Source organism: Trematomus bernacchii, unplaced genomic scaffold (assembly GCF_902827165.1).
Source record: "Trematomus bernacchii unplaced genomic scaffold, fTreBer1.1, whole genome shotgun sequence".
Classification (NCBI taxonomy): Eukaryota; Metazoa; Chordata; class Actinopteri; order Perciformes; family Nototheniidae; genus Trematomus; species Trematomus bernacchii.
This window is the reverse complement of record NW_022987705.1, coordinates 9991371-10018433: the sequence shown is the minus strand read 5'-3', so window position 1 is coordinate 10018433 and position 27063 is coordinate 9991371. Positions and strand designations below refer to the sequence as shown.

General features: G+C 40.1%; 2 protein-coding genes across 12 annotated transcripts in view; both read right to left on the bottom strand.

Moving 5' to 3' along the window:
• The window catches only part of shroom1 (shroom family member 1), a 32588-nt gene extending 22608 nt beyond the window's left edge, over positions 1-9980 (bottom strand). Inside the window, exon 1 of one of the 3 annotated variants that reach the window (XM_034140051.1) lies at positions 9792-9980. The gene's annotated coding sequence lies outside the window, so the exon portion shown is untranslated. Of the gene's footprint in view, positions 1-6652; positions 6797-7897; positions 8032-9791 lie in introns of those variants that run through there. The other 2 variants (XM_034140053.1, XM_034140052.1) reach the window with 2 other exon arrangements.
• A 1787-nt stretch (positions 9981-11767) lies between these two features.
• The window catches only part of aff4 (AF4/FMR2 family, member 4), a 28899-nt gene continuing 13603 nt past the window's right edge, over positions 11768-27063 (bottom strand). For 4 of the 9 annotated variants that reach the window (XM_034139889.1, XM_034139891.1, XM_034139886.1 and 1 more), the window contains 19 exons: positions 25202-25999; positions 24798-24836; positions 24563-24649; positions 24177-24204; positions 23999-24062; positions 23702-23794; positions 22959-23103; positions 21979-22732; positions 21664-21815; positions 21132-21217; positions 20587-20821; positions 20153-20250; positions 19696-19759; positions 18479-18615; positions 17880-17951; positions 17671-17764; positions 17470-17513; positions 16896-17116; positions 11768-15620 (listed from right to left, as the gene is read on the bottom strand). In XM_034139889.1, the coding sequence (XP_033995780.1) occupies positions 15493-15620; positions 16896-17116; positions 17470-17513; positions 17671-17764; positions 17880-17951; positions 18479-18615; positions 19696-19759; positions 20153-20250; positions 20587-20821; positions 21132-21217; positions 21664-21815; positions 21979-22732; positions 22959-23103; positions 23702-23794; positions 23999-24062; positions 24177-24204; positions 24563-24649; positions 24798-24836; positions 25202-25999 (3339 nt within the window). In that variant the 3' untranslated portion in view covers positions 11768-15492. The remainder of the gene's footprint in view (positions 15621-16895; positions 17117-17469; positions 17514-17670; positions 17765-17879; positions 17952-18478; positions 18616-19695; positions 19760-20152; positions 20251-20586; positions 20822-21131; positions 21218-21663; positions 21816-21978; positions 22733-22958; positions 23104-23701; positions 23795-23998; positions 24063-24176; positions 24205-24562; positions 24650-24797; positions 24837-25201; positions 26000-27063) is intronic. The other 5 variants (XM_034139894.1, XM_034139888.1, XM_034139893.1 and 2 more) reach the window with 4 other exon arrangements.

The window sequence follows — 27063 nt, the reverse complement described above, 5'->3', positions numbered from 1 at the left end:
TGAGCTATTCTACTCTTCCACATGGAACGTACACTGAAAAAACTGAAACATTGACTTTAAAAGGTCCCATGTCATGCTTTTCTGGTTATTACCCGTCCCCTTGTGTGTTATGAAGGTTTGTATGCATGTAGACGGTCTGCAAAGTCACAAACCCTCAAAGTACACCCTGTAGCGAGTAAAACTCTAACACAGAAAAGACCTGTCTATGCTGCCCCAGAACGCCTCGGTGGAGATTTATCGGTTTCTTCCTGGGTACAGTGACGTGCCCATACCCAAATGGACCCATTGGTCCAAATGGACCAATCCGCGGAGCCGTTACATTACGTCCGCGGATCCGTTACGCTTCCTAACACACACACACACACACTCAATCTTTTCTCAGCTGCAGCTCCACCGATTTCTCCTCCCTGAGACTGCGGGACGCGGCGAGGCTGTGAGTCGGTGTGTGAGCACACACACAAACTCCCAGCCAGGCTGTGTGTGTGTTCGGGCTGGTTTCGCTGTCTCGCAGACGGCCACTGGGCTCATAGGGAGGTGGGGAGGGGCAGGAGCTCCAACAAGCCATTTAGGACAGAGAGTGAATACACATACTATACAGAGATGCTGTATGAGAAACCAATGTGATTTTGGAAAATTGCACAATATAAATCTATTTTAGTATACCTCAACAATGGAATTATGATCAGTAGAAATGGCCATGACATGGGACCTTTAATTAAATGTAATGTCAACAAATTTCAAATGTCTGTATTAGGTTAGTTGAAAGCAATTATATTAAGTTGAACTTAATATTTGTTATTTAAAAATACAGACATGTGAAATCTGTTGACCTAATACATTTAATTAAAGTCAACCTTTCAGTTTTTTCAGTGTAAGGCAATTCTATTTCACGTTCCTTTACAGATTATATATGGTATTTTTAATTTTGTTAATAAACGTAAATACAAACATGCTCTTTGCTCTATTTCCTCTATGTTTGTACAATGTACCTGATTCTCTTTTCTGACTTTGCTTTTGAGCCTTTGTCTTTATGAGTGAAATCACCTGTATGGGTCGATTCAAATATTATCAACAGACACAAAAAAACTAATCTTGATCCTTTCTCAAATCACAGACGCAGAACATGTTAAACAAATACATTTTAATCATGCGTGCATCCATTAGTTTATTTTATTGGTGACATACGCACAGATTCTACCCTGATGTCAGAGAAAAAGGTTCACTTACACTTAACTTGTGTTATTCATTCAAGAAGCTCCTGTGGTTACATGGGTATTACTGTGACATCATTCCGGATGAAGGAGAAACAGCCCAAAAGAAACAATGCATAAATAGGGTAAAGATGTGAGAAACTGGGTCACCTTACTCTAATATGGCGTGATGAAAGTGAACAGACATGCCTCTAATCTCTCCTTTCATACCTGCCGGGATGCTTTAGGCCGCATGAAAGGGACAGTCCAGATACATGACACGCTGCTTGTAGAGCAGCAGCAGCAGCAGGACAACAAGGAAACATTTGCTCAGTGTTGCACCACAGATTTGAATTGCAAAATAACCGGCCAGGCAGACAGGGACACTGTGTGTCTGTGTGAGGGCCAATGGTTAATGTTCACTTCCCCCACTGCACCCAACATGGCTGCCACTGAAGTCAACTAACCCCAGATCAGCGCCAGCACAGTGACATCATTTTGAAAGAGTGAGTCCAAATGCCAGGTGAAAAAGGAGGCAAATAAATAAGAACATTCTCCAGTTTTTGTTTTCAGGGGAACTAAACCCTGATAAACAGAGCACATTAAGCCAAGTGGAGCTGATAATACAGAATGAAGCAGAAGAAGATAAGGATGTCTTGTGGGTAACAGGTGTCCTTAAATGCAAAATCATTCTGTCTCATATTACCATTCTTAAAGATCTGGTCATTTGTATTTCAAATCTCACTCAGTCTCTTTCTCCGTCTCTTCCTACTCATTCCTCAGACTTAGGTTAAAGCATTTGAGGAATATTGACAGCTTTCCTTTTAAAAAAGTTTGAGTTTCCTGATTGTATTCCCCTGATCTACTTTGCTAATTTACAGTCCGAATAAAATGCTGAGGTAAATATTTCCTTTGCATTTATCCAAACAGTTCTTCTCAATCATTCATCACTGTAAAAACTCACGGAAAACTGGGGCACATCAACTTAACGCTTCACACTTTCACATTTACTGATCACTTAATCTACTTATTTTATGTTCAAAGCTAGTGGAAGGTCCCCACTAATGTATAGTTTGTTGTATAGAGCTCCATGTATTGCTAGAATTCAGTTAAAAACAAGTTATTCTAACAGACTGAATCTTTGGTTTCCTCTCATACCAAAACAAGTATCATCCATGTTATAAGATACTAAAGAAAAACAGACCTGAACACTTTCAAAATAATTGCAAATACACCAAATTACCCCTGAACAGCTGTTCTAACTAAATAAAGAGCGCTTGTATTACCCATCATAACTATAAAAAGCCTGAACTTGGGCCTCATAAAATCGAAGGGGAAAGTCTGAGTAATTTTGCTCACGTAGAGCCAAACATCTGAGTAGCAAGGAATGTATCTCCTCTTCTCTCCTCCTCCTCCTCACTCTCTCAATCTCCACACCAGGTCTACAGGGGGATTTTTCTGTAAAATGAACCAAGAATGAAATTTGATTTACTGGACAACTTAGCGCTCGAAAAGCAGAACTGCAGCTTTAAATTTACAAGAGTGCAAAGATATCAACTCTCAAGGTCAATGGCTTTTCCATGCCAACATACTGTACAAACTAGTGCTGTTAAATGTCTTAAAATCACACCAGCAAACAGCAACTTGCCTTGCCAACACACATAGTTAACATTTAACCAGTTTTATAATTCTTCATGGAGCAGATGATCAGTGGAACACAGCCAAACATTTTTCTCTGATAAGGCTCTCAAACTGAGTAATCCTGGGTAAGCGCTTTTCTTCTGAGTTTACTTTATGCTGCAGGAAAGCTAAATTAGGACAATAATGTAACAATTGTATCCTGGATACAGGAGCTCTTTGTTAGCTTTGGAGCGCCTTTACCACTTGGTTTGCGAACAATCCGACCTCCATCTCGAAAAAGTACATATGTCGGAGCTCTATTGAGAGAACAAATGTGTGTCTAATGTGCAGATAATTACACATGCCTCCTACACCTCAGGCTATAGACTGCAATCTCCTATTATACCCACTCCTCCAGAGATGGAAAACTCAGTGTTAACTTTTAATTGCCCTGCTTTTGAAACACATACAGTAACCTAATAGTCCTGATCATCACGCTCAGGAGTCAAGTGATTTCTAATCTCCATTGTGTTATCCCAGCACCGAGGCTGCCACTGTGGCTCATTTTGTGGGAGCTGATCACAATGAGCTCCTTTTACTGCTGGCAGCGCAGGTTGCCTACCTCAGAGCAGGGGACGAGGTGGGGATCAGAAGAGGAAGGGTGGTGTTTAAGGGGGGGGGGTTAAGGCTGTAAAACAAATCACACAGATTAAACCTCACTAGAAAACACACTCTGGACTTTGTAACCTGGCAGTGTGTTATTCAGATGTGGAGCTGCCTGACTATCAGGTTATGCAAAGGAAAACACACGCTTGTTTATTTCACTAGTTTTGCTTCCTGTTGTTCAGTTTCTCTCTATGAGTTCATTACTGTATGCCTTCGCTGAATGCATGTTTTACTGTTTACTTGTTGGTTTTTGTCTGCTTCTAGTCAGCTGGTAGGTTTTTCCTCTAACTGGGGTTAAATAGCTTTATTGTCACAGAGGAAATACAATAGAAATGTGTTTATGGCTATTTATTTAATTATTGATTAATCTGCAGATTATTGATTAATCTGCAAATTACATTTCAAAAATATTTAAATAACTAAAAGGTATAGTTTATATTGTTATATATGTATTATAATTATATATTATTATTGATTTTATGTAAAGCGTCTTTGAGAATTAGGAAAAGCGCTATAAAAATCCCATGTATTACTATTAGTATTATTATTATAACTAATACTATTTAGAGGTCCCATGTCATGCTTTTCCGGTTATTACCCATCCCCTTGTGTGTTATGAAGGTTTGTATGCATGTAAACGGTCTGCAAAGTCACAAACCCTCAAAGTACACCCTGTAGCAAGTACAACTCTAACACAGAAAATATCTGTCTATGCTGACCCAGAACGCCTCGTTGGAGATTTCTCTTTTTCCATTGTTTTCTTCCTGGGTACAGTGACGTGCCCATACCCAAATGGACCCATTGGTCCAAATGGACCAATCCGTGGAGCCGTTACGTTACGTCCGCGGAGCCGTTGAGACGGCGGGACGCGGCGAGGCTGTGAGTCGGTGTGTGAGCACACACACAAACTGCCAGGCTGTGGGTGTGTGTTCGGGCTGGGTTTCGCTGTGTCTCGCAGACGGCCACTGGGCTCATAGGGAGGGGGGGCAGGAGCTCCAACAAGCCGTTTAGGACAGAGAGTGAATACACATACTATACAGAGATGCTGTATGAGAAACCAATGTGATTTTGGAAAATTGCACAATATAAATCTATTTTAGTAGACCTCAACAATGGAATTATGATCAGTAGAAATGGCCATGACATGGGACCTTTAAATAATCTTTACAGCTCCAAAAAAATTACAATTGTGTGAACCGCTGATTTCCAAAATTATGAATTATTTAAACTTGTATCTAAGCATCTTAGACTGAAAATAGAACTAAATCTCAGCCCAGGTGTGGAGGTCGTTCCGGTCCTGATTGGACACATCAGAAAACATCGAGCCTCTACTTCCAGCCGTGTCAGACAGCTGTAAATGCCTCTTTTATTAGTCAATATCACAGCCACATTACTGCGGCCATGGCCAGCTCAGGTCTCAGTGACAACCTCTCACACACACCTTTTCATCAGGGGCTGTGAAACCTGAGAAGGCCCTCCAGCAAACCTGTTGACACGGTGTATTATGGAGGTACACACACACACACACACACACACACACACACACACACACACACACACACACACACACACACACACACACACACACACACACACACACACACACACACACACACACACACACACACACACACACACCACACACACACACACACACCACACACACACACACACACACACACACACACACACACACACACACACACACACACACACACACACACACACACCACACACACACACACACCCACACACACACACACACACACACACACCACACACACACACACACACACACACACACACACACACACACACACACACACACACACACACACACACACACACACACACACACACACACACACAATTTCAAACAGACACAACGGATGAAGGGCACTGTAGTCTAAATTACAGTATTACAGTTACAGTCTCAGACAAAGTTTTTTTTCTTTCTTAGTAAGCCTTATTTTTGATTGATTAACACGAATATTTTAATACTTTAACATCAGTCTGAAATAAGTGTACTGATGGTTTTGCATGATGTCTTGTTCTGCTATTGTCAAAAGTCCATTGAGATAGCAAACTTGTTAATTCATTAATATTAAAAAGTGAATGTGAAAATACATATCTGTAAATGGTAGAATAATGAAGACCATAGAAGGCTAGAATGCAGATTTCCAAAAGAAAACGATCCATGTATTCCCACGGTTGTTTGGCCTGAACAACCTTACCTTACTTTACCTAAGGCCTTGTTAGGTAAGGTAAGGTAATGCTAAATGTAAACATAGCTTTTGTTTATGTGGAAGAAAACCCCGGGCACCTTTAAAGAGTGTTGTTTATAGTAACTGCAGCTGCTGCTACAACAATTGTGTTTTCCGTCTATTATTCTAATAAAGTAGAGAACTTCCTATACATTAGGTTGCCCACACATACTTGCATGACATATGACACTGCCATTTCCCAGTGAGGGTCCTATAGTGCTGTACAATAGTGTAGGTGTGGTCCTGTCAGATAACCAGACACACATAACCATACACACTTCCCAGCTGGCCTCAGGGGTCTCGTATTAGGCAGTGATAACCTCTGTCAGCCATTTGTCCCCTTCTAATCCATCTGCTCTATAGGCCTCTCTGCGCCCGGGACAAAAGAAGGAGGATCTGACAATAACTCACAACTGCAGTCTGCGGTCAAATCCAAGTTACAAGAAAGAAAAAGCCCCCTGGCCCTGCATGCAGAAATATAACTCTTAAGTTACAACTGATGAAAAGACCCCATACAAAAGGTGGTGAAAGAGAGTCAAATAGGACTGTGAATGTCTTTTTTTACATTAAATTAGTGACAAATCGATTAGACAGGAGGGTGTTATGATAGTGTTTTCCAATAGAAGACACAAAAAATAAAACCAATTTTGTAACAGGGTAGAAAAAAAGCCTATGGTTGTGGAAATTGTTTTACCTTTTAAGAAAACAGTTGCCTTTTTACACATTCAGCAGTCATGGATATTTCATGTTAATACATTAAGAGTTAAGTCTTTAAAGTGATTATGGATTTTATGTTCATGCCAAAGGTTCCTATACTGAGCCGCTTTGCTTATGCCTCTTTAACTTACAAAAAAAACAAAGTCACAGGTATTACTTTTGTGGAAGTATTTCGGAAAATTCAAATGCACTTACTTCTGCTTTAATCCCGATCATCTAGTGCATGAACATATTCCATATGAATGTTTTCACCATGCCTTCCTGCTATAACAACCACACATTCTCTACTTTTAAAACCTATCACTTATTAATCCTGTGGGAACATTTTAACTTGATCATGGCATGGCCTCTGTCTTCCTCCTCTGTGCTCTGACTGTAGAGAAACAAATCTTCCACTGTGATCTTATCAGCGCTTAAACAGACCGTCCTACAATGATGTCATCCAACCTGAGCGTACCTGAATACCTATGATCATGCACTGCAATGTTCATCCATCACCTTATCAACCTGTCCAAGGCCGTATTTTAAAATAGAGAATGATGTCACGATGACTTACACAAAATGACACAGAATGACACACATCATGCTAGCTAGCCTCTATGCTAGCTACAGTATAATTAGTTATAGCATCAACATGGTGTACCACATTTCTTTTAATATAAAGTGTACTTCTGCATGACGTTAAGTCCTCTAGAGTTTATCTCAAATACGTCACCCTGTAGTCTAACTTTATTACTCATTAAAGCTTTGGTAATAACGGGAGTGTTGGACTTTGGTCAGCTGAGAAGTATTTTGTTTGCAGCTCTAACTTACAAGCACCTTTTTTGGGGGGGGGCTAAAATATATCCTTATCAAGCGCTGTTATTCCTGTTAATTAAATCTTCCCTTTCCTCAATAACAACGCATACAACATTTGCTTGTAGTTGATCACATCAGTTGATTTAAATCCTGATCAAGCTGTTAGTGGTTTTTACAGAGTAGCATTACAAATCCTCCTTTTTTATCTGATTACAGTCTGAGTCAACCATTTTCCCGTTAAAAAAACACACTATTGTATTCCCCATCCCTTTGGATGATTCATTCAAAGCTATTTCCTTAAACCATTTATTTCCTTGAAACCAACAATGCCAGTGAAAGCCTCACATCATGCCGGTACAAAGGAAGAGGTGGAATGACTTCGATAACAGGAAAAAGCAAACATCACAGGTAAGAACAACAGAAAGTAATGGTTTAACTATGACACCTTCCTGCCACATGCTCGACCATTGTCTCACTGTGACACCTTGACTAGATCTCAAAGTGATGCCATACAGAGTGATAATGATTTAATTATAGCACCATTAGGACGTTAGATAAAGTCACATTTTTGATTAATTCACACATTTTAAGTGTGTATTCATTTAATGTTTGCATGCAGTTTGTAATGGCTGCTGAATTCACCTGTACGTATCTGGATCTCATCTCATTTTGGCTCACGTAGCCAAACCTGTTCGTTCATCCTTGCAGAGGTGGGCTGGGTGAAAGGTTACTAAAAGAATGTAAACATGCAAGTAAAACCCAAACACACTAAGCGTAATTTTCCACTGTTAAATGAGCGACCAGCACATGCCACTCCTAACCTCTAACCCCTAACTTATTGCTTCTTTTAAATCTATAATGCTCAACAATGACTTCACTGTTCAATCATATTTTATTTTGTTAAACTCCTTTTTTCTGCGGCAACACTCGATACTGTGGACACATTTTTCTCACCTTAGGGGCTGAAGGAAAGAGACACAGCCATACGTAAATGCAGAGAAAGAGTTCATGTTTCATCCCGCCAGGTACGTTTACATGCATGGCCCTTGGCTTTGTGACCCTACTCTATTTTATAACCTTACCCTTCTATTTTCTTCTTTTGTATCCGGCATCTTTTGTTCTTTAATCATCCTGCATACACACACACAACACCTGTACTCACACCATCATACACACAATCACCTGTATGCAGCTACCACTACATTTGTGTATTGCCACATGTTTGAATGTTTTGTCTTTGTGTATTGCATTAGATGAGTTCCAACAACCACCAGTGATGCATGACTCTCCCCGCAGAGTGACATTAGCTGAGTTTCGAATCAACAGGTGTTAATGTGGGCACCTGTGTGCAGAAGGTGGATGCATGTTGTTGGTTTCTTTGCCTCAGTGCACATGAATTGTCTGTGTCTTTGTGTTAATACACATGCATTACACCTACACGCACGCCTTCTCTGCACAAATGTCTCAATAAGGCGCTCTTAGCAGCCTTCAGGTCAGTCTGTGGGTGCAGCAGGGCATCAAGCAGCAGCACAGAGAGGCCAGTGTGCTCCTGCTGCTCCCACCATCTGACCAATGTACCGCATGAGTGCTTCAGTTTCAACCACAGCACAAAACACCAGTGTCTGGTTTCCCCCGAAGCAACACCGCCACAGCCACGGGCGCCTTTTGTCCCCACTTTAAATAAAACATAGGCCAGTCATTAGGTAGAAAGGCTCTCCTGTGCATAATTCAGGGCCAGGTATCAATTTAAGGCAAGGAGATAAGGTTAGGAAAAAACAATACTGTGTTGTTCTCACACTACTGTCAAACAACAGGCATTGCATGGGTAATGTGCAACATGGAAAATATGAAAACGGCAATTAAATGTGGTGACAACAGTGGTTTGGGTTGCTGTGTGTCTCTAGTCCACATTATGTATCCATTACAGGGCTGCCTGCAACTACAAGTCATGTGTAACATCAATCAATATGGTAATTGTTTTCTCAGAGAACAAGGTGAAGTTAAATTGCTTCTATCACTGGAACATTTAAATATAAGGTTTGATAGGATTAATTTAGTTAATTTAAATTGTATCCATTGTAAACTATTAGGATTATGTGAACGTGTATAGGGAAAACGCATATAAATACAATGAGGCAGCCAAACTACTGCACTAAACACGAAAATAAAGACATACAAAATTACAAAACGTTCATACAGGTCTACTTAGGCAGAAGTTGGAAATACAATTCAATATCAATTCTATGTTGAAAACCAATTTCCCAGTGGGATTATTAAATTATTTCTGATTTTCAAAAACCAATGACAGCATTCGTTTGCTCATGCATTGCTCAGTAAAAAGGACGGGTTTTTTTTTTTAACCGAGAAGCATCACAACTTTAAAACTACAGATACAAAGAGATGCTGAAAACAACATATTTTCATAAAGCTATATTTAGTAGAAGTAGTAAGCAACAGGTTGACAGTTGACAACCGAAACTGAACAGCCACGGCGATACTAGATGCACCTGCTGCTACCAAAGTCCCCTTTACGTACCTGCTTATTTCCAAACACTTGGCTGTTTTCAACTTGTACTCCTTGTTTCTTTTCGGGTGTGTTTTCACTTCTCAAGTGGATAACGGTGAGAAAAAACACATAAATTAACGGATTAATTTCACTTTTTTGTAGTAACGTGCTTCGTCGCCTGGGTAATGAGCTTTCCTTTTTCCTTCGCTCGCAGTTAGCTTACCTTATTCCCTGAAGAGAGGGAGAGAAGCGGATGAAAGGTAACAGAGGATAACGTTGACCAATCAGATGAAGCGGGAGGCGGGTCCTTTGGGAATACACGACACCCCATTGGTCCATCCGTGTTAATGGCGGAATAGTGAAAAGAGGCATTTCTCGGTATTGTTTTGATGTTCTTCAGTTCACTGGAAAGAGGCAGAAGCCAAAACTGAACAGTGCCAGTTTAACTGTTATACTGAACTCGCTGAAAGATACATTTAATAGGAGTAAAGGAATATTATAATACTTACAAATAATATAAGTAAAACTGACTAGAAGAACCCAAAATAAAATAAAAAGTGGACAAAACAAAGAGTCTACATAAGAGTTAATGTTCTCAGGGCAGCGCAATGTGGATTGGAAGGAGCTAATCATTTCTAAGAGGCTCTGCAATGCAAAGCTATATAAACTTCTTTGAATACCTTTGTTTCATTCATGCACAAAGATGTACTAAGCACCATCCATTGCTTATTGAAACAGGCAAACAAACGAAGCTAAAATGTTTGGATGACTCAGGTGGTTAGAAGTAATATTCTTTTAATCAGCAGGCGTTATTTCTTTTACACAGTTTAAATATATTTGATATATTTTATTTTAGTGCAAGGTCAAATTATGTTCCAATTACAAAGCGTATAGGCCTACATTAGATAGTCACATAGCATCAAATATACCAAAGTATTAACATCATTATTTTTCAAATCATAACTATTATAATATAATAATTTGGGGCGAAGCATTGTTTTAAGTCTCAAAAATATATAGATAACTAGGATCCAGGTTATTTTCAAATGACCATACGTTTTCTTCAGTTGGCAATGACTATTTATCCTCTGTAAACTGTATTGTACTGTACAGTCAGACTTTAAAGCAAGCCTTTGTTTATTGGAAAGTGCTCTTTTTTTGTTGAAATGTACAGGATAGCCATTTTTAAGATATGTAATCCAGGAAACTTTTCAAAATATAACAACTAAGACGGTCAAATACAATAGTCCCAGTGACTGAAATGAAAATCCAATGACACTTAGGCTGAAATAGATCAGACGACAGTAATGACAGTAGCAATTTATGACCACTTGGTGGCAATTTATTCTTCAAGAACTACTGTAAATCACAGGCCGGGCCTGTTGAGAGCCTGTTGTGTCTGTGTAGAGCAAAGTCATAGGAGTAGATCAAATAATGTGAACACTACAGTTAAAGGGGCTCCAGCTCAAACACTGCTACAAAGGTGGGTGAGAAAACTACAATCAGCACTACATATGTGACTAACTACTTCCATATCTAAGAGGGGATTATTAAAATTCTTATTTTATAACATTTAGTCACCTGCTGTAGTTACTTCGTAGGTTAAGTTAAGTAAACCAAAACCAAAGACTCCTTTATGAAATACAATGCAATAAGTGTATCCATGTAAAACAGATTTCTAAACTAAAAATGATATATATATATATATTTTGTTTTGGCCTCCAGTGGCACTATGGATCACATGAGGATAAGCAGCATGTTTTGCTGAGTAATCATTGCTTATGTTTGTTAGCAGAGAATTTTTAAGTTTTTTGTTCTGTAAATCATCTAAAAAATATCCAATGTCTAACTTGCTACCCCTTTCAGTTTGACCTTAAAATATATCAAAATATCACCCGTTGCAATGAATAATCTTGTACTAGAATAAACCATTTATGAATGCCTCAAGTGTTATTATGTTTTCGATAACAACCTTCAGCTGCTTAAATAAAATGAGTAACACTCCATTAAACATATCCATATATATTTTATTCTCAATACGGCAAAATACAAAGAATATTCAGGACAGACTCTCATTAGTCACAATTAATACTCACTTCACAAGAATGCTTTAAATTACATAACCTAAGTTTGAAGATCAAACTCATTGAGTACCTTTAATCATATTGCATCCATCATATATAGTATCTCTATCATCAGTTCTCTTAAAACTAATCCAATTTAGACTAATGTACATAGTGTATGCTGCTGGCCTCACTTTAGAGACGACTTTTTAGAAAAAAGGTGTTATACAACATACTGTATAAACTGCTACAACTGTTTTGACCTGTAGAGAAATACCTCTGTTTCAAAAGACATGTTGGACCAATTGTTCAAAAGGGACACATAGTAAATACATTGCTCTCGTGAGGAGGAAACAGACGTGGTTTTACACAACAGACTGTACACACCATCCATCCATCCATCCCATGAGATCAACAATATACACTTCATGAAAAGAACACACCTCCATATCAAATACAGAGAAGACAAAATATTCGCACTTGGATTTAGAGACATTAATGATTTTGTAGCGACCATGGTACTGGGAGACATTGAAGCAGAAGACAAAGAATACAAGAGCGGTAAGAAAAAAGGAGTGAGAAATCAATGTGATATACAGTGTTAAGAGACTCGGATGTACTCTGTAACAGCTTGGAAGAAGAAGTGAACAAAAAAGCCCAGAAGGAAAAAAAATGTGCATAAAGTATCTCACAAGATGTATTTACAGCATTTTTAATTTTCAATAAAAATGTCAACCTGTAGTAGAAATTCACCCTTAAAGAAATGTTATATTTACAATTTATACATTTGTATTTAAATAGAAACATGCAAGTGTTAACATCTTCCTACCGAATGTCAAAAAAACTCATCTTACCCTGGATTCTTTCAAGTTAGAATTAATATTAATTACTACTTACAAGGAAATCTCATCATGAACAACCCCGATACATTTACATCATCTTATCTCATAAAATGGTACTCCTTAAAATGGCAAAATAGAAAAAAATATTAAGCAAAGGGGCAGAAAAATAAATAAGTGTGAGTAGCAAACTGTTAAAAATTACTCTAATGCTAAATTTTGTACATTTGACTACAAGATAGTGTAGGGAACACAAGGCGCGGACCTGTACTTACAAAGTGTACCAGTGTATGAAGACATTTACTGGGCTGGCAAAACCCACAGAGTAATTCCTATGAGAAAAGTGGCCTCCAGCTTTAAGTACAAAATGGCTCAAGCCATCGGTGTTTGGTTATAAAACAGACCTATATACACATATATACTAAACCAGTAGACAAAATTGCAAAAGCTAAAGGCATTGGACACTTGAGTTCAATAGGTTTCTCACTGAGGCGGGAAAAAGAAAGAAGCTGGGGAAAAAAATCCCAAGCCAAAATATTTCATTTATTCCAAAGAAACAGATCCTTTTTTGTTGTTTTAAAAATCCTGCATAGATTAAAATCATACCTCGTCTGGCTTTCTCTTTTTCAAGTGCCAGAGGAAATAACAGTATCCCCTCCTACAATAAAGACCAGGGAGCCAGTGATAGATAAAAAAAAAAAAAATACAAAACATAACCCCAAAAGGTCAAACCTGAGCCAAATAGTACAATTACTAATATGTATTTTGTCTTGAGATGAAAAGGGTGATGGATGAAATGTCAATGCACCACATTTATGATTGAAAATGTAAGAAAAGTGCCAAAAAGTTAAGACTTCTGTTGCGTTCTTCTTGTCAAACTGATCTCATCATTAACCAAAATAAACCAATAATAGTTTTAATACTATTTGACCCAGGCTTGAACTTTTCCAGCATGTGTTAGAAGGAAGTGATCTACAAAATAAGCACAAAAAAAAGAGGACATTCCTTCATGTCATTGACCGTTACCAAACACCCAAGTGTCATAACAGCTTCATGAAAGAAAAAAACCCACCACTTTACCCTTGATGACAACCAGAAAATGTAAAACTAATAACAGAAATGTTCTGGATAGTTGGCATACAGTGTTACTCCGCCTAACTACTGGCTGACATGTTTCATATCCACCATCTTGTAATAAAAGTATGGATACAATTTAAATAGGAAAAATTACATTACAAATACTTTGCATCTCATAACCCTTGGTTTAACCCTGTTTTAAAAGAATGCATTTGAAAAGTTATACTTCTGCTTGGCCAGAGAAAAAAAAAAAACTGCTTGGTATATAAATAAAATCTTTATTGGCCGTTATAGTCCTTTTTTGAAATATATATAATGATAGATTTAAAAACTCTTTGTTCTATAAAAGCAACACTGATGAGTTTGCCTCTCTAAGGATTTCCTTTTATTGTGTCAGATTAGTGGTCACTCAGGCCTAGCTTTTATAAACGGCAATGTAAATAACTGCATTGTATATGTGGAAATGAACTTCAATACTTAAGACACTCCCTGCTGTTACTTAGAAAAATACACTCTGAGCAAACAAAGGGGATCAAAAACAGAATAACACTGTCTGGATGCGACTCTTCCGGGAGGATATTTCTCAATGAACAATGTAGCTATGAGTGAAGAAACCTTTTATAGTTAGTGACCTGTATTCTGGAGCTTCACAAGACAGCAAACCTCTTAGAGAGAACATTAAGGTGATATATTTTATTAAGGTCAAGAGTCTAAAAGCCCTTGCTAGCAGCCTCTAGAGGCCATGCTGCTTCTTGCACCAAACTGGAGTACAGTGGTTTGTAATAATTGACCAACATTTTCTAGCAGGGCTTAAAAGGAGTTTGTCATTCTGGAAAGATGACACTGTTAAAAATCCAATACACTGACCGATAATGAGAACATTTATAAATATGTGCATGTCAGAAGTATTAATCTGCTGTGCACAGTGGCCTTTCCTACAGTCCGGCCTTAAAACTTTCAGGCATTTTTCAAGATAAGCTCAGCGCATCTGAAGGAAAGATAAATTAAAATAGTGTAATGCTTCATTTGTGGCCAACATCCTCTTTGCTCTAAAATACATTAACAGGACTTGATTTTCAACTGAAAGTCTGCAATTAAAATCATAAATGTTGCCAGCTTCAACTGCAAAATGCTTAAAAATGCATAAAATGAGTTTAAAGGGAAAATAAAAACAATTGATTCAGATATGAGGGGTGTCTGCTTTCCTGTTGCTCACATACAAGGCACAAAAATGATAAAGAGAAACCTTCATTTTAAAGCACCTTTGGTGTTTATGGGAGGTACTTTGGTGAGACAAAGTAAAATAAAAAGTTAAAAAGCCAAAAGTAGCCTAAAAACCAAACCCCATTTTTAAGCGATTCCATAACAAATAATTCACCCAGCGCTTCTGTGCCAAATAGATAAAACCATGGCCTTCAAAGATTGTATGAATGCCGATATATGAAGCATAAGCTTTTTGTTCCTGTGCTGCAGTTTGGATGCTTCTCCCTGTGTAGACTGTCGACGGTGTGAGATGCTCTGGATTGCTCAGTGTTTTTGGCAAGCTGGTGTAGAAAATACACAGTGTTGGAGATATGTCTGAGAAGTTCATCAACGTGTGTGTACATGGAGGACCAGACGTGGACTGTGTGTGTGCGTACAGTACATCCTTTAAATGTGTGTCTGTCTGTGAGGGCATGCGTGTGTGTCTTTGAGCACATGTTGCAGAGGTGTGTGTGTGTGTGGAAGCAGCGTACAGGGAGGGAGTCCCTGCTAAGGAATAAGCTTAGCGTCCAGTCGCAGCCAGTGGAGGCCCTGCCGCGTGTAACGCACCAGTTCTGTCATGCTGCTGGTGTTGAAGATCAGAGGACCCATCACCTTGTCCAACTCCAAGAAGAACTCTGGGGAAACAAAGACGTAGCGAGCGAATCAGAAACCGTTTTATTGCCAAGTAGGTTAACATGTACGAGGAATTTGCCTTGGTGTATATGATGCATACATGAACACAGTCAGAAGATACATGGTGTATACATGAACACAGTCAGAAGATACATTGTAAGACAAGGCCCAAAAAAAATAGAACAAAAAACTACTATAAAATCTAAAATATAGAGAAATATTGACATGAAATATAGATATACCAAAAAACTATGTACAGTAGACAGAATTATCGTGATAATAAAATATGTGCAGTATTGGTATAAAGTATTGGTAGTAAGCTGTGCAGATATGAAAAGAGGAGACAGTTTAAAAGCCAGTGACTTGAGGCCTGTTCAAGTTGGAACAAACAATATCATTTGTATTTGCTCATAGATCCTAATATTGTGTCAATCTCAATCTTTATTTATTTATATAGCACATTTAAAACAACCTTCAGTTGACCAAAGTGCTGTACAGGCAATAAATATTAAATAACACAATGGGAGTACAATAATAAAACAATAATTAAAAACATGATAAAAAGCACAATAACTAGAAAAATATTTTAAAAAAAAACACATACAAATGTAGAAATGTAATGTTCAACTAGTATTAAAAGCCAGTGCAAAGAGGTGAGTTTTTAGCTGAGATTTAAAAAGTTCAATTGACTCAGCAGTCCGGATATGTACTGGGAGGCTGTTCCACAGTCTGGGAGCTGCAACACTGAAAGCCCTGTCACCTCGGGTCTTTTTCCTGCACCGAGGAACCACCAACATGTTTTGCTGAGCTGATCGCAATGCTCTAGCTGGAGCATGGCGGTGCAACAACTCAGACAGGTAATGTGGTGCCAGTCCATGCAATGATTTAAAAACAACAAGTAAGTACTTGAACTGGATCCTGTAACTGACAGGAAGCCAATGAAGGTCTGCCAAAACGGGTGTGATGTGGTCATAACGTCTCTTCCGAGTAAGAAGGCGTGCAGCCGCATTTTGGACCAGCTGCAGGCGACGGATCAAACACTTATCAACACCAATATACAGGGAGTTACAATAGTCTAAACGAGACGTTATAAATAGGTGGATTAGCTGTTCAAATTCCTTACTGGGAAGATAGGCCTTTACCTTCCCCAGAAGCCGCAGCTGGAAGAAGCTTGTCTTGACAACTGAGCTTATTGTCCTCAAACTCCTCGTCATTATACATCATTGCTTGAGTAAATGTCATTAACGTAATCATGCCTCTGTTCTCAGGCGGTTTACCTTTCTGCTCCTTGGACAGTTGCTCCGCCTGGTCCCAGACCTCTGTGGCGTACAGGAAGTTGGATGTGACCTGGACGTAGCTGGCAGCCATCTGGTGGATCCGCTGAGGTATGGTCACTGAGGAGCTGGCGCTGCTGCTGCTGCTGACCGACGAGTAGCTGCCGGCCGTGCCTGGCGACAGTTTGGGAGACACCGGAGAGGGCATGCCTGCTGTCTTGCTGCTAGACAAACAGAAACAAGCAGACAAGGTTCAGAAACAAGTTTGGTACAAGGCAAAGTATGTTTAAAAGATACCTGACCGCATGACAGTAAGATAAACTGAGCTGTAAATCATCCATTGTCATGTCATTCCTGCTCAGTAGGACTCTAGAGCTTCTTGCCAACAAGATGTTAAACTCTGTCAATAATATTATTTTAAAACAGTATTTCCAATAGTTTCCTGAACTTTATGTGAAAAACCTTTGAAATGTTGGAAAATGTAAATTTGAAGTACTTTTTTTCCTAGCAATCAACACAGATGTTTCCTTTACAATCACATCTAAAATCCAATAGGCTAAATTAGCACACAACTTACTTTCCCATTCCAGGAGAGGGAGCCTGGGTGTTACTCAGAGAATTCTGCCAAACAAAATGAGAGTGGGGAACATTATGTACACAGCAGGACACACATGGACAGAAAAAAAACATACATTCATGGAATTTAAATTGTGCTCCTGTGGTTTGGAAGGTTTCCCGAGCAACACTGGATTATAGCTTGGCCAAAAAAAAAAAGTACCTTTAAGTGTTCTGTGAGTGTTTTGGAGTATTTTAGTGCGCTGTCCTTCCTCAGCTTGAATAACCGCAGGTAGAGAAGAGACTGGCATCGTAGGCTGTGAAGAGAAATGGGTTCATATTGATCTAAAACTCTCCTTTAATAAAATAGCAAGGCTAAGAAATGGACAAAACCGCTGACAATAATATTCATTATTGCTTTTGCACACTTACCAAAGCACAGCTAGCCTTTTGTCTGCTGAAGTAGCATCTGGGGCCAGGTAGCTTTTTAACTTCATAGTGTATCTGAACAAACAGCGAGAACAACTGTTAGGTTTATGGTAGAATCAGCTTACAAGTTATTAAAGAAACACTTATTTCAGTCAATGTAACATTTAATACAAATAATTTCTGTGATAATATTCATATTGATTTAGAAACTTTTTAAACTGCTAATGTGACACAGTGCAAAGCATCTTTTTTAAATGTATTATTACTAACGGTCTTCTTACTTTTCAAACACCTGCGCCTACAATACCCACAATTAAACTTAATCTCACTAAATACAGTTCATTTGAATATTTGGGGGTGTTATGGTAGTTGCAGTATATGTATAGAGATGAGAAGTTAGATACAGTTGTCTGGCAAAAGCACTTCTCTATTCTCAAACTTAAACTTGTAGTCTTCAGTCCCAACTGTCGCTGACTCAGGTGTCGTGACATGACCTAAAGCAATTCACGCATGCTGCTAATACTACCAAAGACCTGAAAAACAACTCTGATGTGTACAATTGGTGGAGTTTTCCTTTTGCGTGACGATGTTTACGTTCTTACTTGATAAGCTCCACCGTTTCAGCATACATGGGGAAGGGAGACTTTGCTTCCTGGGCGCTCTTCTCCAGAGCATTTCCACATTCAACGAAAGACACCACGGCGTCCAGATAGTACACTGCCTTCTCAAAACGATCCAACTGCAAAGAGGGGACAGGGACAAAAAAAACATTAAAATCTCTGTTGAAGGGGCATCCTGTGAGCATGAACTAGTCTAATATAATGCAGACCTTTCTGAAACTGTCACAGCTGCAGAACAGGTCTAAATGTTGCTCACATGACTTCTCGTTTGACATGGTTTGAGCATGTCACATAGCTGATATGGTCGAGTATGATTTTGTGTGGAATACATACAATTTGTTTGTGTTTAAAAAATAAAATGCTAAACTCAATTATGCACCGTAGTGTGGGTTAATGAACTGAGATCTAGGTACATTATAGAGAAATTGAATAAGTGTCCATAATGGATATAATGAAGAGTTATATTTTGTGAGAGAACAATGAGAAATGTTAGGAACTATTTAATTGTTAGCATATAATGTGTGTGTGTTTGCAAAGGAAATTGTCAAGGATTCTGAGTGGAAACAACATGCAGCAGAGTGAGGTATGTGATAATCCTCAGGTAAGTAACTGACACCAGACGAGGAGTTAAAAATAGTCACCTGCTCATAATAATACATTTAATTTCCAAGCGCTTTTTCAGGTGCTCAAAGACGCTTTACAGTGGTGATAAAACGAGATAAAATAGAATAAAAAATTATTAAAACAGCAACACATTATAAAATAATAAAAAAAATATATTAAAACAGCAACACAACATAATTCACAAATTAAAAGCCAGTCTGAAGAGATGTGTTTTGGTCAGTGTTTTGAAAGTGGGGGGGGGTCATCTTTCAGTGACCCATCAACAAAAGTATTATATACATTTTTGCTTGTTATGGGATATTGTGTTCAAAATGTGAGAGCACAGAGACTAAAATGGCTCCGGAAACTTTATGTCTGAGGTATATACCCCACCCAATACAATACATACTACATAGTCACTTGAATATAAAATGTGTTTCTACGTGATGCATTAATCTCTATGCAAAACTTCACCAGGATGTTGTAGGTCTAGAACTTGTGAAACAACACGCTCCTCTCACTGCTTTGCATGCAGCAACACCGGGTCCTCTCGATTACATACTGTAGGTAAATAGTCCTAGGGCTGTTGCTCTTACCAGTGCATCTGCATTGTGTTTAAGTTTCTTGGCTTCTTGTAGGTAGTGATCTGCTGAATGGACCCTGAAACAAAATTAAAAACAGGTCAAACAAATGTTCATTACTTGGCTGGATTTTTTGAAAAACTTGTTTGATGGTTAGGTTTCTACATTCATTTCCTCTTGGCACAGAACTACACCTAAAAACTACAAGATCCTCATTCATTTATTACATCAAACCCCCAAAAATAAGACAATACTAGTTCTTTCTTTTCCTCTGCATGAAAAAGACAGATCCAACAGAGAGCCTTTTAAAATGGAAATGCACGCCGTCCCTTCTGCATGCAGGCACATCTATCCATGACCTCAACCCAACCTCCTACAGCTTTATGCATCAAAGGCAACTCTAGATCCCCACAGCAGGTCTTTCTGCGTACCCTGCTGAGGGGTTATCCACAGTGGAAAGAGCTCTTCTTACCTGTCCTCAAACACCAGCTTGGATCTCTGAGCCTTGGAGCCTTCGGTGGTGAGCGGAGGCACAGCCAGCTGGTTATCGCAGCTCTTTGAGGATTTCTCCTGCAGAGACAGCAAGCGGGAGGGAATAAAGTTTCAGGTATAAAAAGGGGACTTGAAGTGGACGATATAATGGAGAACAGGGTGAGATTGAGGGTCTCTGGAGCTAGAAATGTGATGTGCGCCCTTAAGGATAATGGGAATGAACTATATATAGAAGATGTTCTGGAACAAGCCCTTCTTCCCACTGGAACAAGCCCTTCTTCCCACAGCAACAACTCCCCAGGGGAAATGTTGCACAGTTGGCAAACATGATGAAAGATTGCACTTGCCGGTATCCGCAATGCTTGCCAGTTATTAACACATACAGCTAATGCCCGGTGATAGTGTTACACTCACCTTGCCCTCACGTGTGCTGCGTCCCTTGTCCTCTCCTTTTCTGTGTTTGGAGGAGGAGTTGCCCTTGGTGCTGAGGCTTCCCTCCTTTCCACTTCCTGTCCCGCTGGACAAAGAGGTAGAGGACTGGCTGACTGTCCTCTTTCGACTCGGGTGCTCTGCCTTGGGCGTTCGCTGAAGACCCGAAATGGAAGGGGAGGGGACTGGCTCTTCTTTCTTCTCCAAAGACCTCTTAGACCTGGAGGGATATTAATTGTTATTGTAGCACAGCATTTTTTTAATTACTTAAACAAACAAGCTTTGCTCCAGTTCTAAACTCAACAAAATATTAACACTCAAAAAATGTAATATTACCACTTAAGATAAACACTTCCCCATTTAACATTTTGTTTTTTAATGCTCATTAATGTTTTAGGGTTTATTTTGTGAAGTGTAAGAAAAAAGATGGGAAGCCTGTAAAGAATTCAAGTACTACTGTATCAAGTGTCCCGGCTGTGCAGAGGGTTCTACTGTTAATGCACATCAGGAGAAAAAAGAACAATGCTCACTCTTTACTGCTGTTTTTATGATGAGACAGGGACTTGTCCTCCAGCTTGCATCTCTTGCTCTCTGGCTTGATGCCTTCTTCATCGTTCTAAAAGATACAAAGATGCAGAAAATTGAGACTCATTTAGTAGTGTGTCTACATGTTTCTGTAGAGATGTGATTCAAAGAGTCTAAATCACTACAATTATTACAATGTACAAACCACATCCTAAGGCTTTCCAGCTGGCTGTTACACCCTAACGTATCACAAAAGCAGATCTGGATCTCCACCCAAATTCAATCAATTGTTTATTGGATGACGGCATTTTCTTTCTTTAATGATAATCTGTTTAGAGGTTATTTGAAGGAATACATCATTCTGTTGGAAGGACAGTAAAATGGAAAAAACACAACTTCTGTTTTAAAAGTAATAATATGCATAATCATACTGAAGATATAACCCTCTGAAAAGGGGGTTTCTTTGAAGCGAGACATATCTTTTAGTATGAAAACAGCAGAGAATACAGAGAGGAATTTGATCCATTAGTCTCATACCTTGTGTTTCCTCTTGCCCTTGCTCGAGCTCTTCTCAGAGCTCTGTTTGCTGAAGTCTTTGCTGTCCCTGTCTAGAGAGTCGTCCCTCTCCACTTTTATCTCTACAGGATCCTTGTAGGGCCGCCCTGGGATCCTCGATAGCAAGCTGAGATCTATAGGAAATGGGAAGGAAAGGGAAGGGTAAGCTTCAATGTGATCCAAAGAAAAGAAAGGCTTCAGGGGTGTGCACTTCTAGCTAGACAAGTACAAAAAATAGAATGCAGAGACCATTTTAAATGATACTATCATAAGAGTATATGAGCAGCTTTGACTAACCTATCTTCACTAGTAAAACCTGCTGCTGGGGTTGCCTTGCAGGGTAACGCTCCTCAGGGTCACTGAGTGGAGACAGCAGCTCTTTTTCCTCCATTGGAGAAAACACACACACAGGGGTCCTGATGCTCTCTGTGTACTTAGGGGTCTGTGATGACGACGGGATGCTGTCGTTCCCCTCGGAGTCTGACGACGAAGAGTCCGTGTCGACAAACTCACGAGATTTCTGGGAAGTCTTCGTTGGTGCCTTGGCTTTTCGTTTATCAGCGGTTGTGGTGACGGCAGCAGCTGTTGGCCTGGGGGAAGATTTGGGTTCTTTTTTGATGGTTGGTTTGCGAACACCTTTAGTAGCAGCTATGCGTCGATTAGGAGGGATCTCGGGGGCCGGCTCACTCTCCACCCTCAGACCACCCTTAGGCTCCTCCACCACTGGGAGCTTCTCAGACTTTTTGGGCTGCTTTTTACCCACACTCCTCCGTGCACTTGCGCCACCCTCACTCTGGGCGGGGGATTTTTGCCGCCCACGGCCACCCTCTGCACCCTTTTGTGCCGCCCGTAGGTCCCTGCTTGGGGTGGGTGCTGTTGAGTCTTTTGAGCTCCCTCCCTGGCTGCTATAGCCTCGTCCTGAGCCATTATCTCTGCCCTCCTTCTTGCACTTGGTTGGAACATTGTTGTCCACTGGAGAGGCTGGGGAGAACTGCTTGGCCTTCTTGAACCAGTTGTCCAGCTGCCACTTGTTGGCCATAGGTTGCTCAGGCTGAAGAGAAAACAGATGGAAGACGTTGTTTGAGTAAATGAAAATGGTCATGTATGAAACCTGAACAAAAGAAACCTGTAGGAAAAGATAGTATTGTGGCCAGAAGAAAGAACAACGAATGCCTTGTCACAATTACAACCACAAATCCTACGCATGGAATACACATACAGAGTAGCATCGCTAAGCAGCACTATCATTTTGTACAGAGCTACTGTCAGGTCTTTACCTCAGGGGAGGCGGGTCTCTGGTGCTCGGTGGCCTCGCTGTCCGTCGTGCTGCTCTCGCTCTCGCTGTCGGACCCCGAGCTGCTCTCTGAGCCGCTGTGGCTGCTCGAGTCATCCCTCGACTGCTCCGCACCTTCACTGTTATTGCTGTTATCACAGAAAAGAGTCAAAGTGTGTTAAAGGTGTGCAGTAAACTCTAAGTCATGTAATGCAAGCTAAAGGATGCATAACAAAAGAAATGTGTGTGTTTCTCTGTGTGAGAGTCACCTCTTTGCTAGTTAACATTAGGTAAGTGTTTAATATGCTGATTATCTCTGGACATCAACACAGATCTACAGCTGAGGATTATTCTTTACAAATATATAACTACAAGAGTTACATCATTTGCACATAATGTAGCTTTGTTTTTCCAAAGAAACCAATTGAGAATTAGCCTGACTAGGAATGAGTGTACTGTTAACCTAATTAAACAAACCCCTGTGGAGATGCCCTGTAAAGTGAATCCCTGCCAAACCAACAAAAAGAGCAATAGTCTCACAAGGGAACAAAATGAACAACAATAAAAAAAGCTAACCAACTTTTGCCTCATATCTTATAAGCTAAAGAACATACCATCACAAACACCTTTGAATATATTGTAAGCTGACACTAAACCACCATGGCCTCAAAACTCCTCCTATGTCCCCGCCACAATCACAACAAAAACTCGGTATTCAAATTCAAGTAAATGTACTCTGTGCTTTACCTTGCTGATGTGTTCCTTGAGGCGTTCTTGGCAGACTCCTGTTCTACATCACTGTCCTCACTGCTGCTGAGCTTCAGGTCGTCTTCCAGCAAACTGAGATACAGGCATAAAACTCACTGAAATCTCTATTGTATTACAGAAGTGGAATTGCTGCAGTTGGAGGCCATCTATGCATGTGTGGTTACTAAATATTTCTTACTTTAACAACTTGTTTTAGTCTCTTACTCTGTTGTCTGAATGAATGGTGGCAAAACTATGATGAGGAAGAGCAAAGTGGGTAAGAGATGAAGCACTTACGTGGGCTGTTCCTCGCAGGCTTTGGACTGGTGGCTGCTGGAGCTCTTTGAAGAACTTCCTCGCTCTTAAAACACAAACAAACCTCATGAGTATTTGCAAACATATGAAATACATGTGCATAAATATGTTTTTTTCTTAAATATACTGTATTTGAATAAGAAATGTGTGTTGTACTCACTGTGTCCACTTGGAAAAGAGTGAGATTCCTAAGGGAAAAAAAGAAAATAGAAGTTATTTTCATGAAGCTATAAAATGCATTTGTAGAAGTGAATACTAAATGAAACAGGGTTATCTTTCTTCTAGTTTCTGCTTATTTATATTGACAGGCAAGCATAAAATAAACACCTAAAAGTGTTTTAACCATTTCAATTATGACATTACATATGTAGAAGTTAATTTTAGTTTGTATAACACAACAAGCGCATGCTGTTTCTCTGCATTGTTTTTTTTAACAAGGTCTGTTTGCCCTATACACTGGTAACAAACTAAAGCTTAAACCTTATTCATCATGACACACAGTCATTCCAATCAAACAGTAAACACAGGGACTGGTGCTATGCTGACCTTGGTGGGGAATGGAAACTTGGAGGGCTCTGTTTTGCAGGGGGTGTGTATGGCTGTCAGCGGAGGGGGCCACGACTGAGTCATTTCCTGAAAGAAAGGAAGAAAACATTTTGAAAATGAGTTGTAAGGTGTGAGTAATGCTCTTTCATTGACTCCAGCATAAGGCTTTTCTCTGAATACTCATGGACTGCTGGCATGATAGGAGTTTTTAACCAAAATAACATTATTTACATACCTTCAGAATCTCATCGACACAGTTGGCATCACCAGATCCCTGAAGATAGAAACATCCTAATTAACACGTGTTTATGAACAACAGGATGATCATTGCAGTGGGTGAAAGGCAGCTTCCATTTTAAGTGGCATGAGTCATTCAATAGGCATGTTATGGGACTAGAAGTTCAAATGTACCAAGTACAGCATGCTGAGAGGTAATATATTCCATTATACAGTCTATATACTCTACATGAAACTTCTGCTACAATAGATTTTGCGGCTGCACTAAAAGCTACTTCCTTTTACAATCAAAGCTTTTCTTGAGGTTCATTTACTATCATAGGAACTTTGATTCAATGTATCCTAAGTGCCACATAAACAAACAGAACACCCCTTAATGAAAAGCCTGTAGATGAGCCTTACCTCCACAGGCTGTGAAGGGATCTTGAGTTTGGAAAGTGAGGCCTTGCTGTTAGACTTCATCTCTCCCATGGTGCTGCTGTGCGACTGTCCACTGTAGCTTTCTGCTTGTGAGCTTTTGGTTTCTGCCGTTTCCTGGCCGTCCATAGGCCGCACATACGCTGTGGGCTTCTGCAGCATGGAGCCAGGCTTGGACATGAGAGACGGGGGAAAGGCCTGACTCGAGTGCTGTCCAGTGGGGAAGGAGGTGTGAACCCGTGAGGGAGAGTCCCAGTTGGCCTCTCGGTCTCGCGGGGACTTGGAGCGGTAGCGCTCTTTACTGTGATGCTGTTCGGCGGACAAGGAGCCCCGCAAGTGGCTGTTGCTGCCGGAGGAACTCAGAGAGCCCTTGGCCGGACTTGATGTGTGTGACTTTGAGTGCTCCGACCCTCCGCTGTGTTTACTCGACTTCTTTTCCCGCACCTCCCCTCCGTGTCTTTGGCTACTGCTGCTGCTGCCGCTACTGCCGCTGCCCCTTTGGCTGCCGTGCCCGCCCTGAAGTCCGGAGCGTTTCCCAGACTGGGATGAAGATCCACCTGCTGCGGGGCCAACAGGAGTCCACTTGCTGCTGCTGCCACCGCTACCGACGGCGCGCTGGTCCCCCCCAAACAAAGGTGGGCCCGATTTCTCCTCAGAGGAAGACGAGCTGTTAGAAGGTTTACCGCCAAGCTTAGGAAGTGTGTCACCAATCGGCTCTTTCATCTCGTCGTAATTGCCCAGCATGCTCTGAATACGGCTTGACAGTTTATCTTCCTTGCTGGACTGAAGAGAGAAGCAGAGAAAGGGGGAGGGAGATGTGGGAAAGAGGACAGTGTGATGATGATGATGAAAGAAGAAAAAAAACAAGACAGACGTAGAGAAAAAAAAAGAAAAGAGGAAAACCATTGAGAACAAATGAACAGAGGAAAGGCAGACAGGAGAGAAGAGGGGGCAGAGAAAACAGTCATTATGGGCACAAGTTCAACACTTGGGTTAATTGCTTTCCATCAAAAACATTGAAAATTGAGAAAATGTATCATTGCAACAAAAGGAAAACTTTAAATCACTAAATAAAAAAGAACACCGTTGAAAAGTAGAGTTACATCTGACAAAAGGAAGAAACCAATTATATCCTAAAGCGTGTGTCGTCAGTTTTTCCTTGAAAATAATTTCCTTGAAAATAATCGATTGAACGTAGGGATCGGCCAATCACGCGGCTAGCTTGTTCAACACAGGCTCACAAGAGTCCACACCTATCAGTTAACACAGATAAGAGACTACCCAGAGGTTAATCAATCACTTTGAGGCCACAGGTTCCAGCCGACCTGCTAGCAATCAGCCGTGACACCCTGCACAATATCCAGTTTCAAATGAAGCCTCAGACCTCCTGTTTTGTTTGACAGATTCACGCAGAGGGTGAGGAAACACAAGCCGTTATCTGTAGCTGGAAATGTTAACTAGCTTGGTCATAACATGCACACCACTACCTCCTGCTAGCACGGCCTGCCTCACACGTGTGTAGCTGGTGAAGTGAAGCATCATCCATTTTCTTATGGGGGGTTGTTTGTAGTGAGAGCAGTGATGACGTGCTGCATTAGGATATTAATAAACCTCCAGTTGAACAGCAAAACCCTCTGCTTTTTGTAAATAACATAATGCAAGGACAAAAGTATGGCACCTATACATGTTGGCTGATAAGGATAAAAACAAAGGGAGTAAATTAAAAACACCTGAATCATTACACAGTTTGTTCAACCAACTCACTGTTTACAGAAGAATGACTGCAACACTGTAGTGTGTTGGCAGAAGAAAAACAGTCTGTTTACAGGAACACATTCCTATTTTTA